The sequence below is a fragment of the Suricata suricatta genome, chromosome 14 (assembly GCF_006229205.1).
Source record: "Suricata suricatta isolate VVHF042 chromosome 14, meerkat_22Aug2017_6uvM2_HiC, whole genome shotgun sequence".
NCBI lineage: Eukaryota > Metazoa > Chordata > Mammalia > Carnivora > Herpestidae > Suricata > Suricata suricatta.
The window spans coordinates 59,453,701-59,467,775 of record NC_043713.1 but is presented as its reverse complement, the minus strand read 5'-3'; the positions used below and the strand labels follow the sequence as shown (position 1 = coordinate 59,467,775).

The 14,075-nt window shown below is 45.5% G+C and overlaps 1 protein-coding gene across 1 annotated transcript in view; it reads right to left on the bottom strand.

The window, feature by feature from the left end:
* Window positions 1–3,052: 3,052 nt before the first annotated feature.
* Window positions 3,053–14,075, bottom strand: part of IMPA2 (inositol monophosphatase 2) — a 41,269-nt gene continuing 30,246 nt past the window's right edge. The window contains exons 6-8 of the mRNA XM_029922438.1: window positions 5,670–5,778; window positions 4,795–4,946; window positions 3,053–3,611 (exon numbers count right to left, since the gene is read on the bottom strand). Of these exons, the coding sequence (XP_029778298.1) occupies window positions 3,496–3,611; window positions 4,795–4,946; window positions 5,670–5,778 (377 nt within the window). The 3' untranslated portion in view covers window positions 3,053–3,495. The remainder of the gene's footprint in view (window positions 3,612–4,794; window positions 4,947–5,669; window positions 5,779–14,075) is intronic.

Below are 14,075 nucleotides of genomic sequence, written 5' to 3'. Positions count from 1 at the left end.
TGTATCCCTCAGAGAGATCTCCTGGGATGGGGAACTCATTTCTCTAGGCAAATAATTAAACAAATAAGGCGTTGCTTTTAAACAGTGGCATTACTATCATCCTTACCATCCTCAGTCATCTGGTGAAGTTGAATGAAAAAATGGTATCTTAAACCTGAAGCTAGCTAAATTAGCAGAATTAACTGGACTGCCCTGGCCAAAAGGTCTACCATTGGTTTTGATGACAGTTAGATCAGCACTTATGGGAAAGCACAAATTAACATCTCATGAAACAGTTAGACCTACGCTTTTGATGATAGAATCATGGGTCTACTATACTCATAAATTCAGACATGACTCAGTACTATTAAGCTTTAATGCATTTTACTGCCACCAGGAAAAGGAAGCTTTCCATGGCCTTATTACAGCTGGCTGAACCTTCCACAACTCAGAACCTGGAAAGTAGGTATTCTGGAAACAACACCTAAGAAAGACTGCCCATGAACCTCACTGGAAGGGACCACACCAGGTTCTCCTCACTACCCAGATGGTAGCCCAACTTCAGGGATTTCAACCCTGGGGCTGCAGCTCCTAGTTGAAAGGGCTCCTCCAGACTCTTGGAACTGTATACCAGCCAGAGATGTGAAATTAAAACGGACCACAGAGGATCCTCCTCAGAAGCATATAACAGCTTGAGGTGAACAGCTCTCCAAGATCATGGGTCCAATCTTCATCTTCCGTATGAAACCTTTATCCCTTTGCTTATTTGCTATCTGCCTTTTCGGTCTGTTAATGGAGAGGAAGACAGGATTTCACAAACAATAGCTACTGCAGGAAACTAAACTAACTGCTGGATTTGTCATGCTGAACCATGACGTCAAAGGGAATATTGACATGAATCAAGGGGAATCCAAGATGTGAAGAAAATCCTGAAGGCCGCTGTATGCTGCCACTGTTTTGCAGGCCCCTTTTATAAAGTCAGAGTGCCAGATCTACATATCCATGTTTCTGGTCTCAGTTTATCCAATCCTGGAAGGGGATAGCAAGAGCCACCAAAACCACATATAAAAGATGCTACAGGCCAGCCGGTGTCAACCGGACCATTTGTAGGCTTGCCGTTAGGCCCATACATTTGGGTGGTCTTTCAGTATGTGATGATACAGTATTGAAGTCTTGGATGAATGATGCGGACACCTCTATACGGAGCAATGGGTCCATGAACGCTAATACTTGAGCGAGGCCTACACGCACCTTTACACATGGAGCTTTGGGGAGTGGCCTCCATGCTTCGGCAGCTCGTTGTCTGGAGGATGTAAGGACAATGCGCCCTTGCTGTAAGTACTGTCCCACTGTCCCTTCATAATACCTCAGAAAACTCCACATTGTTCCACTCCTCTGAATTTACCAAAGAGAAGTTCACTAGCAACCATTAACCCGTCTGGAGGAACATCATTTGGAAGTTCCCTTCTTCCTTGGCTTGGAGTTATTACAAACAAAAGTATGATTAGAAACTTACCCTTAACCACTGCTGAGTCTACTGCTTATGCCATGGCTGCACAACAGAAGTCCCTATGGGCTCTCCTGCTGAAGTGGTTTTAGATAATGGAATTGCTTTAAATTTTTTAAAAAATGTTTATTCATTTTTAAAAGAGAAACAGAGCACGAGCATGGGAGGGGCAGAGACAGAGAGGGACACAGAATCCAAAAACAGGCTCTAGGCTCTGAGCTGTCCATACAGAGCCTGATGCAGAGCTCACACTCGGAATGGTGTGACTATGACCTGAGCCGAAGCTGGATGCTTAACCAAATGAGCCACCCAGGCGCCCCATGACATTGCCATTTAAAAATTTTTTGTTTTCATCTTTATTTATTTTTGAGAGGGAGACAGACAGAGTGCAAGCAGTGGGGAACAGAGAAAGAGGGAGACAGAATCTGAAGCAGGCTCCAGACTCCAAGCTGTCAGCACAGAGCCCAACGCAGGGCACAAACTCTTGAAACTGTGAGATCATGACCTGAGCCGAAGTCAGATGCTTAACCAACTGAGCCACACAGGCGCCCCGATAACAGAACTGCTTTAGATTGCTTGTTCGGGGAGTCTGCGCCACAGCAAATACTTCCTGCTGTACCTGGGCCGACACCTCTGGTTTTTTAAAACTCCAATACAAGACATTAACAAACACGCTCCTCAGCTTATACAGGTTGATTCTGGCACATTCTTTGATGTATTTGATAGCTACTGGTTTGGTTCCTGGGGGCCACAGCTAGGAGCACACTTCAGTCGCTTGGTATTATCCTCCTCTTAGTATCGCGGTCAGTCTGGTGTGAGTGTTCTCTCCAAGGTCTTCGTGCGTGCTGCGGCCGTCGGGACAGCGGACGCTCTCAGTGTGGGTGGGGACAAGAGACAAGCTCAACACTGGGAAAAACAGCAAATGCAATTCTTCCACAGATCTGACATCATGACCTGGGAGTTTCACAGGGAGACGAGAGCGATTTAACTCTGATGACGACAGAGAGGCGCTAATACCGAAGTTTTGGGTAATCTTTCATGTACGACAGGATAACCAAAAGGGGGGCTTGTTATATCAGTTAAAAAGGAGGCCATTGGACTGAGGTGGCTCTAATGCCATAGCACCCGCATGAGCAAACCAAAATGTAAGCCTGTAAATACCTTAAGGTTACAAGAATGAACCTAAGGACAACTCATCACAAACAGCCGAAGAGGTTTTAAGCTACCCCCAACTGAGAATTTCCTTTTACCTTTTCTCTAGAACAGTGTCTCCCCAGCTCCTGTGGACAGAGCACTTCTCACCACTTCTGCTTTGGTGCTTGCCTCATTTGAGTTGTTTTTTGCTCAAATAAATTCCTAAGACGTCTGTATGGCTCACTTTATCTATTAACCCATGGTAATTGCTAAGGTAGTTTTCACAGTGCTTTTCAAAAGCAGCAGACAGACAACAAACACCGCCACCTTGAGGCTTTAATAAGTGAACTTCCCTGAAGAGCCTGGACCTACAGCTGTGGGCACTGTGGGCTGTTTGGGGAAACAGGAGACACACGTGCGGAGGGAAACAGATAAGCAGAGTGCCGTTATTGTGATTTATTGCGTTCTGAAGTACCACGGGGGAGGGCCTGAGAACAAGTCTGCTTCATCAGCAGTTCTAAAGCCTTATTACCTGAGATTTACACTCTGGAGGAAAAAAAATCAAGACTCAATTTTCAATATGTATGTCACACAAGATGTGGGATTTGGCCCTGATTGAAGAATGTGTACTAACCTGATAAAGGCTATGTGAGATTAAAGAGAGACACCAGCTAAACACCGGAATCCCAGTGAAAGACGTGGATTTAACCAGAAAGCCACATACTTTAGTAAAACACCCCCCCTTAGGGGTGGTCGGAGACATCTGGCGTGTGCAGGCTGCTGGGGGCAGCTTCGTCCCGGGGCTCGCCGCCGGCCTCAGCGTGCCCGGGAGGGTCTGGTCCTTGGGTCACACTTCTCTGCCCCTCTGCTCCCTTTCACTTCTCATCATCCCGCCCATAGTTAATCGTTTGTAAGGCCTGAGCTATGAGCGTCGCCATTTCTCGAGTGCCCGCAGCCACCACTCTGCACGACATGAGGTCGAGAGGTCCACCTGAGGACAGAGAGAGGAGAGAGGGTGCCTGAGTTACTGGAGTGGGCAGAAAAGTCCCAAATGGCAACTCAGCACACAAATGCCCCAGGGAAAACCAAGGTCCCGGGCCAAGCTGGAGGCGGGACCAAACAGGGAGGTCTAGACATGAGCCTGGCCAAAGCAGGGGTGCAGCCTCTCAGCAGCCCCTCTGCTGCCCCAGGAAGGGAACAGTTGAGGCTGTTGAGCCTCTATTCGGAGGCTAAGGTCCAGCCATCAGGACTGAGGTTCACACGATCGGTTAGACCGCCTCAGCGGAGAGCGATTCTTAAATGTCTGCTGCACGGGTGGCACCGGGGGCTTCATATGATGGATGGAAGTCCTGACTCAGCAGGTCTGAGCGTGGCCTGTCTGGGCAGTGACCTGCTGCAGGCTGGCTAACAGGTCGTGACTAAAAAGCTAGAGAAAGGGATCTACAAGGATTCAGCTGGTCTCAGACTCCTTATTTGTAAATGTCAGATGAGGGGTCTGCCTGAAGCTAAGTGGAGTTATGGGGGCAGAGATGTTATAGGATTCACCCCCAGGGGGTCAGTCCCTGGGACACAATGACCTTGAAGTAGAAGGAACAAGTCACCTTTTTGAGTCTATTCTCCTAAAAACCTCACAGGGTGCTCATGCTGTACACCATGTTGACCATGTGGGGCTACAGGGTGTGGGGGTGGAGGCGGCTGCTAGCCTCCTCTTCATAGAGTGGGGAGCATGATGCTTACTCTGCCTATCTCACAGCATTTGGTGGGGTCAGAATGTGTATGCTAGAAAACCATCAAATGTTATGTAAGTGTACAGTGGTGATGCTCTTCCTATCTGGCCATATCCTGCTCCTGGGGTCTCTTTTCATGTCTAGTGGCATAGAGTAGGAAGGCAGGAAAGCTGAGAAGGCACTAGCCCACTGTTCTTCCAAAGTCTTCACATGGTCTCTCATCAATAGACTCTGTGGAAGTAGGGGGGACATTTGGTCTGGTGGTGGTACTTGGTCCAATCTGGGGGACACTGGGTCCAATGGTACTTGGTCTAGTCTGGAGGACGTTAGGTCTGGTGGCATTACCAGGTCTGGACTGGGAGACACTGGGTCTCGTGGTATTACTGGGTCTAGTCTGCTGTCATTCCCCTGGGGATTGACAGCAGGTTGAGGGTCAGAGGGGCTCACCTGAAGTGTCCATCACGATGCCACCTGCTTCTCTGATGATGACCGTGGCAGCCGCCAAGTCCCAGCAGTGCAGGCCAAACTGGTAATAAGCATCTGCAGCCCCCGAGGCCAGGTGGCAGAGTGCCAAGGTGGAGCTCCCGATCACTCGGACCCTGGATGAGAGGGAAGAGGGCAAAGGTTCCCGTGAGTGGCACTGCACAAGTCAAATTTCTTTTAAATAGCTGAAATCATCCAAAGTCAACCCTCTGATGGACAGTCCCAGTCATTACAATGAGCCACAGGCTGCTCCAATATACTCTCTAGATTCAAGATATGTGGTGCAGAGCAGTGCCATCCAAGAGAGCTTTCTGTGAGGACGGAAAAGCTCTGCAAACATGGAAACTACTAGCCACCTGTGGCTGCTGAGCACCTGAGATGTGGCTAGTGCGACGGAAGAACTCGTCTTCACTGAACTTAAACCGAAATCACCTCGTGTGGCTAGCAGGTACGGGGCAGACCTAGGGAGGGCGAGAGATGGGAGAAGATGCACTTGGACTTAAGATTCATTTTCCCTAAATGTTTGCTGGGGTGGTGTCATTTATGAAGGGCTCTAAGCCCACACAGGCTTCACTGGTTGTGTGGCTTGAGATCAGTCACTGGCCTCTGGGACAAAGGTCCCCAGCTGGTTTCCTAACAGCTGACCGCATGAGTAGCACACCTAGCACCCTGGCAGAGGGAGCGTCACATGGCTCTCCCAGCCTCCACAGGGGGTGCATGTGGGCCGCCTCCCATCACTCGGGATCTTTTCTTCTGTCCCTGGGGAGCTGTGAGCAAGGCTGTGTGCTTGGCACTTTCCCCTTTGGCTCCAGGATGGTCTGGGGACTGAAGAGTCATACCCATGAGCTTTGGCGTGGAGTAACCTCTCCATGTTGCTCAGGAACAGTTTCAGAGTGGCAGGGTCACGTTTGGGGCCGATTTCCGTTAGCACCAAGGCTTTGGAGATATCTGCAGTAGAAAGAACGCCGCATGATCAGAAAAATCAAGTCTTGGTTCTAACTGAATACGTGGGGTTCCCTCTGAAGCAAACCTCAAATATCAGCCTCTCCTTCCCTCTCAGAACAAGTACCATCCATCACGTGGTTTACGCTGTGACGTTTTTCTGATAGCTGTGCAGCAACGCAAAGACACGGTGAAGGGAGGTCAACAAAACCCACACCTGACTATCTCTTCACTCCTTTAAGGCTGCTTCTGGTTTCAGATTTCAGAGGGAGCAGATTTGCAGGTCTCTCTCTTTACAGGGATCGTTAGCATGAAGAACCTGGAACATTCAGGTGGCTAATGAAAATCACCATCATTCAATCATAAATAAAAATAAAATGATGCCAAAAAAGCTTTGTCAAATAAATCTGTCTTTAGAAACCTCTCTCTAACTGCTCTGATCACGGACGTGGAACTAGCATCCCTGTGGAGAGAGCAGGATGTCTTTGGAAAGGGAGTTCTCAGGAGAAACCCCACGGGGCGTGAGGGCCGACGCAGGGGCTGTACGGTCACCCCAGTGTGGAGTGGCGAGGAGCTCGGGCCAACCCCACGGCTCCTGTGACAGGAGTAGGAAGCTGGCCCGTGGGTGCCAGGGGACGTGCCTGGGCACAGGTAGGTTGTCACAAGCGGTTTGTTTTTGCTTTGTTGTGCGCCCAAACACAACCAAGTGCAGCCTTGTTGTGTCTGGTCAGGCCTGTGGGCTGAGCAGTCAGCCGCACCAGGTGTCTTCATTCAGATAACGGAACAAAGCCTCTCTGTGAGCTGGAGGAAGAACACGCTACACAAGTTATGTCACCCCAGGGCCCAACCCTAGGTCGACACCTACAGTCTCTGAGGACCCAGATGGCCATGAAAGGGCCACCTCCTCTCAGACAGACTCTATATCCATTTTCTCTTTTCTTAAACTAAACTGGAGGCTCTCATTTTCTACTTTAAACACTTCCTGAACATTGCTTGGCTCAACACCAAAGCTACCTGCCTTGGAGAGGTCTGAGTCACTCCCTGCCAGGCACACTCAGCACCAAAGCTGAGCTAATGACACGCCTCCCCAGCGTCCAGTGCGCGTGAAGGGCCCTCCCCAAAATGAGGGGCCATGGGGCCAGGGGGCTCCAGGATCCCCGTGGACAGGTCACTGCCCGAGCTTACCTCCTAAATCCCTCCCTGAGCTGCAAACTGAACCGGTGTTTTCCCCAGAGGCAGGAAAGAAGACTTCTTTTGGAGAAAACATTATCAACTGAACAAGGCACACAGCAGGTACTCAATAAATAGTCACGGAAACAATGAGCACTTTTCCTCAAACACCAGCATTAGAGAAACATTGGTAAAAGTCTTGTTTGAGCTGATTTGTTAAGTAAGTAGCACTTCTAAACCTATGGGAGGAATACTTGAGTTACGTAGAATTTGGTTGGCTGCTGTAAGACTCTAATAGCTATGTATAACAGCACTGGCGGGGAGGGGGGATAAAATCTTGAATGATAAATATTTTTGTTAAAAACAGTCTTTTTAAAAATTTTTTAATGTTCATTTTTGGGAGAGAGTTAGACACAGAATGTAAGTGGGGGGGAACGGTCAGAGAGAGAGGGAGACACAGAATCTGAAGCAGGCTCCAGGCTCTGAGCTGTCAGCACAGAGCCCTGTGTAGGGCTTGAACTCATAAACCATGAGATCATGACCTGAGCGGAAGTCACATGCTGAACTGATAGAGCCACCCAGGCACCCATAAAAAAACACTCTTGAAAGATAACATATCAAAATTTGGGAAGTGACTGTTAAATGTTTTTTAATGTTTATTTATTTTTTGAGAGAGAGAGAGAGAGACAGAGCATGAGTAGGAAAGGAGTAGAGAGGAAGGAAGACACAGCATCTGAAGCAGGCTGCAGGCTCTGAGCTGTCAGCACAGAGCCCAATGCGGGGCTTGAACTCACAAACCATGAGATCATGACCTGAGCCAAAGTCGGACACTTAACTGACTGAGCGACCCAGGTGCCCCAGGACTGTTAAATTAAAAAGAATGAGTGGTCTGAGAGGAGACCTGATCTTGCCCCTAATTTCCTTATCGGATTTCAAATCTTAAACACACCCACACAGGGACACTGCATTCTTTTTTTATTTTTATGTTTTTAAAGAGAGAGAGAGAGAGACAAAGGATAGGGAAAGAGTACCAGTGGCAGAACGAGAGAATCTTAAGCAGGGTCCGCAGCGCACGGAGCCCAACGTGGGGCTGGATCCCATGACCCCGAGATCATGACCTGAGCTGAAATCAAGACTCAGATGCTCACCTGACTGAGCCACTCAGGTACTCCAGACCCTGTATTTTCAAAAATAGTCCATTCTGTTCCTTGCTCTTTTGATAAAACAATACATCACGTACATCTTTTCCATCATTCTGTACTTGTAAGGACTACATTTATTCCCACAGAAGAACTGCTATTGGCTCAACCATCCCCCACAGATAAGCATTCTCAAATCCTGTTGTTATAAACAACGCTATCTCTTTTTCTCTATAGGTTTGTGCACCAACGTTGATAGTGTTTTCAGGATAGGATGACAGAAGAGGGATTTCTGGCGGCATCTGGGTGGCACAGTTGGCTGAGCATCTGACTCTTGATTTTGGCCAAGGTCATGATCCTGGGGTCATGGGATTGAGCCCCGCATCAGGCTCATGCTGAGCTGAGGGTGGAGCCTGCTCAAGATTCTCTCTCTCTCTCTCTCTCTGCCCCTCTTCCTGGCTCATGCTCTCAAAAAAAGTTTTTTTTTAAAGTGGGATTTCTGAATCAAGGAGTATGCATATTTAAGATTTTGAAAATCTTTTTCAAACTGTCCCCCCCAAAAGCTGTATCAGTAGTACCAGCATCCCCTCTGCACAGAGACCCTATACTATTTTCCAGAGCCGAACAGGAATCCCTTACTCCACGGTTACACTTCAAGAGTGATTTTCTCAGAGAGCCAAGATCAAGAGAATAATATCCCTGCATTCAGGGCATTTCCTGGCTCCAGGATTTCAGCCATCCTGGGAGGATACTGAGGAAGACATTGACGAATTTCCTGCAGGAACCAGAAAGCCACACAATCTGAATGGGGAGATAAACGCCCACTTTTAATCAGGTCCATAAGATGTGACCACTTGGATGTCATCTGGACTCGCTGTGGTGATCATTTTGTAATATACACAAACGTTGAGTCATGATGTACACCCAAAACTAATATAATGCTACATGGCTATTATACCTCATTAAAAAAAAGGATGACTTGCTCGGGCCAAGGCCTAGCCCAATCTGTCCTCATCAGAGGGATGGGCTGGCTGTGGGGTGAGTGGTGAAGTCCCCAGAGGACCAGCCCAGACAAGCGGATACCCCAAGTGCAGGGTTGGTGCAGGAAGTGCGGGAGGGTTTCAGACTAAGTGCCACAAGGCTATTTCACAAAAGGAAAACTAAGCAAAGTGTGGAAACAGTAGCTCATATTTACCAAGCTCTAAATCTCTCAGGCTCATGCCAAACACTTTCCATTTATGCCTCTGTTCCTCTATTACATCTGTGACACATTTATGCTTCTATTTCTCTATGACATTCACTATCTCACTGCTGCCCTTGTTTCACAGAGAGAGAAACCGAGCACGCGGTCATGTGGCCCTTAGTGGTGAGGCCCAGACTTACACTCAAGCTTGTCCAGTGATTATGTGAAAGAATGCATTTCTTCCCATAGTTTCTAAATTTGTGGAGAGATATCACTGTATACAGTTCTTTCCCCTTCTTCTACTTGCAACGTATCCATTCTTTCTCACTCTTCCTAAAACATTTTTTCCCAAATGAAGTGAAGAACAAGGAAAAAGGAAGCCTGAGGGCTGCCACCTACAGGCAAAATGCTTTCTACAGTTTTAACGCAGATAAAATCATCCCCTCTACTTAACATCGCTTTATAGTATGGTTACTTCTAACTCGTTACCCATAATCACTATGATTTTTGCATTTTATTATCCTTTACCCTATATTTACCATAATATTTTAGCTCAATCAAAAGCTCTGTGTATATTTTGTAATTTAAAACATTCTGTGACTTCAAGGGTATATGTGTGGGGGGAATGAGGAGTTAGTACTTAAAGGGTACAGAGTTTCATTTGAAGAGATAAAAATTTTGGAAACATGGTGGTGATGGTGGGAAAACACTGTAAATGTAATTAATGCCACTGATTTACACACTTTAAAATGACAATTTTATGTTCTATATATTTACCATGATAAAAAAAATCCAATACATTTTGAAGAAGGGCATCTCCATATACTTTTTGAACAAACAGATTTTAGGGTGAAGAAAATTGTCCATTAATAGACTTCCAATAGTTTGAAAACCGTGTTCTGGTTGAATAAGGTTAAAATACCCCGTGTATCACAGAAATTGCTGCCTTACGAGGAATTTTACAACTTAAAGGCGGGAGAATTCATCTGATACGGAGAAATATGTACTCACGGAGAGGGAGGAGAGTATGCTTTAAAGTCTGGGAAAAATCCCCCGTGATTACAAGCGGCTTTAGAACAGCAGGTATTTTTACACATGTGTCCTAATTCTTTCAGACTTCTTATAAACCATTAAGAGCTACTCATATGAAAACAAAGTTTTATTTTACTTAAAAACGTAAGTACTAGACAGATGCGAGGTTGGTGGTTGAGTGGGGGCTGGGAAGAGGCAGAGTGTGGGGAAAGGGGGCTCCATGGGCACAGGGTTGGAACTTGAAGCCAAGCAAACTAGGAGAGAAGAAAGCAAAACTGTTGACATCATCTACAAAAAACTATATCCACAAGGTGCATCCAAACCCCAAAATACAAGTAGGTGGGGCAAGCCAACAGCTACAAGACCAGGTGGCATCCAGAGGAAGAAAGAAGCAGGGAGCATCTGTGGGCCCAGGAGCCACTCCCTGGAAGCCATCGTGGGCCAAGGTGAGAGAAGGGTGCGCCAAGGGGCCGTGCACACACCAGTTCTAGGGTCCCTGGCACCAGGCACCTGATAAGGGCTGAAGGGGGCGGAGCCACCAGCCCTATGACCTCTCATAACTGACTTACCAGGACATCTTATGGGAAGGAGCCAGCTCTGGGAGTAAACTCCAAATTCACTAGACAGGAATAACAGAAGTGAAGGAAAGAGAAGATCCAGGGAACAGTTAAGGAGAACAAAGCCACACACACACACACACACACACACACACACACACACCAAAAAAAACCCCCCAAAACCAAAAAACAAAAACAAACTAACCTATGGTAAAGCCAAGTTTTTGATCACTTGACAAAAACAACAGAAGAGAGAACTCTAGAGCTACAAAATTACCAAAAATGTCCTGAACTCACCCCACCCCCACCTTCCACAAGCCCTTCCCCATTTCAGGAATACAGATTTCAAGCAGAAATAAGTAATTAAAAAGAATGATGGGAGAATCCCACACACACTTACCTGAAAAAAAGAGTAACAAGAACAACATCTCTCCAGTTAATCAAGGACTGAAAGATTTGTCCACAAAACAGAAGTACTTTATATAAAATAAATAAATAATGCCTTAAAAACCCAGCCTAACTAGAAAGTGGAGGGGATACAACTTAGGAATGAATTAGAGAAGAAAACATTTCAGCAATAATAAAACTGAAGGAACAAAGTATAAATAAACAGAATAAGTAGTACTTCATAAGAAATGGAAAGTGAAAAATAATTGGTGGAACCAGTAAAAAGGATGAAGGAGAAAGCAACAAATAGAAAAGATAAGCAGAGAAGACCCAACAAAATTATAACAGAAGCCCCAGAAGATTAAAGAAAAGCAAAAGAATTTGGAAATGAATACTAAAAATTATAATTCAGAAAAACTCTTCTGAATGTAAAAATCGGACTTGAGGGGCGCCTGTTGCTTAATCAGGTCATGATCTTACGGTTCATGAGTCTGAGCTCCACACTGGGCTCTGCGCTGACAGTGTGGAGCCTGCTTGGGATTCTCTCCCTCACTCCCTCTCTTTCTGACTCACTCACTCTCTCTCTCTCTCTCTCTGCCCCTCCCTCCCCACTCTCTCTCAAAATAAGTAAATAAACTGTAATAAAAAAGAACTTGGAACTATATATTGAAAGGGTGTACCATGATGTGCCTAGAAAACTGACTGAAAACAAACACTGGGATATACTCTATTAAAATTATTGTACTTGAAAGAAAAAGAAAAAAAATCTGTTGGGCATTCAAGCAAACAACTGAACTCCCTTATCAGGGAGACAAAACAAAACCATCTTTAGACTTCTCAGCAACATGGTTATGCCAGAAGAGAAGGAAGACAATTTAAGACACTCAGCACAAGAAAATGTGAGCCAAGTGTTTTGTTACTAGAAGAATGGATCGCCAGGTATAAAGGCCACTGATAAGCCGCTACATAAGAACAAAGAGAATGTTGTTCCCAGGAGGCCTCCCTGAGAAACCAACTGGAGAAGTTCTCGGAGTGTGGTCCCTGAGACTCTTCCAGGAGTCCGCACAGTTAAAATAGTCTTCATAATAAAACTACGGCATTATTTGCCTTTTTCACTGGGTTAACATTTGCACAGAGTAGACAGGGCCAGGCGGGGCGTTCCCTGCTCTGGTGGTCAGTGCAGTCCTCTCTGCCACACTCACATTCTGGGGGGAAAGGAGTTGGTTTTACTTAAGAATGAAAAAGCTGCAAAAGTTACAAATTGTATTAAGTCTCCAACCTAAGCACATGTCTTTTCAATCCTCTGTATGATGAGCTGGGAAGTATGGGGGAGGGCGTAGACCAACAACACTATTCAGAGTTGAGGAGATGTTGTGGAAGAGGAAGGCAGTGAGCCCATCACTCCCATTGCTAAGGCTGCCAATGATACAGTTCAAGCTCTGAAGCAGAAATGAGGATTTGGGAAGGCTTGTATCTACAACGGAGAGTTTGACACCTTCCCAACACTTAAAGATTTCTCGTAAGAATAGTGATACTAATGAATACAACTTGCTTAGTATTTTAAGATGAAATCAGTCAACAGGTCAACATTTAAAAGAGCTTGAAAACCTCAGTGAACTCATATTTTCTAAATGACCAACGGACGATATTACAAAATCATTCATGAGCAAAAGATCTCTTCATAGTAGGAGACCTGCCCGGTGGATTTCATGGTCACAGAGTACAAAAAAACTCATCGATATGCCACTACATCGCACATTGCAACTAACCTTTAAGAAATCATCATTTTGTGAGTTTTGAAGAATATCCCCAGTTATCTGAAAGTCTATTAAAATATTCCCCACCTTTTCCAACTACGCAGCTGTGTAAAGTTAGATCTTCATATATCAAGATAATACATTACAACAGATTGAATACGGAAGCAGATGGGAGAATCCAGTTGTCTTCTATTAAGCCAGACATTGTAAAGAGATTTGGAAAAATGTAACACAAGGCCACTCGTGAAAAACTGGTTTTGGGAAAAATGGTTGTTTCTCATAAAAAATATACTACTCGTGTTAACATGTAATGAGTTATTTTAAAAAATAAATTAAGAAGTAGTTTTAAAGTTTCTGCTTAAGTTTCAAATACATAAATACCAACAGAATAACTTACACAAACGAAAGCTCCTTGGGGAACTTCAATCACTGTTTTGGTAGTATGAATAGGATCGAATAGTGAGATGCGGCTGCACTGAGCTTCATGCAGTGGAGACATGCCAGCACACAGGACGGGTGGGGGTGCCACATCTGATACACATGTGGACCCAAGACGATGCACTAACTGATAGTTCTCGGGTGACAGCATCACACACATGGCCGCCTGCCCTGTCCACACACGCACAACCGTCCGGAGGGAGAAAGGTGACAACGAGGGGGTGTGGCTAGTACAATGAGCTAGCCAACGGCCTTGTCGAAACGGAGCAGAAGGCGTGTTTTAATCATGTACTGGAGTACATTCTGAGGCGGGGGAAGAGTTACAAGCTAACTTAAGTATTATTACTGATAATAGAGGACCAAAAGACAATAACCCCAAAAAGAGAGGACTAGGGTAAAATAGACACATTTTTTTACATAAAGGAAATTACTGAAATAAAACTAGAAACCTTCCTAAATACCAAAAATTATATCAAGACAGTGAATAAAAGCAAACAAAGCAGCTGTTTATTAAAAAAAAAAATACACCTAAAATAAGCAATGGAATCACTTTTTAAATGGTGATCTTTACAGAGGACTGACAAGGACAGAAGCTACACCTCTTGGAATACACTTCGTTTTATAGATTTGACTTTGGAAT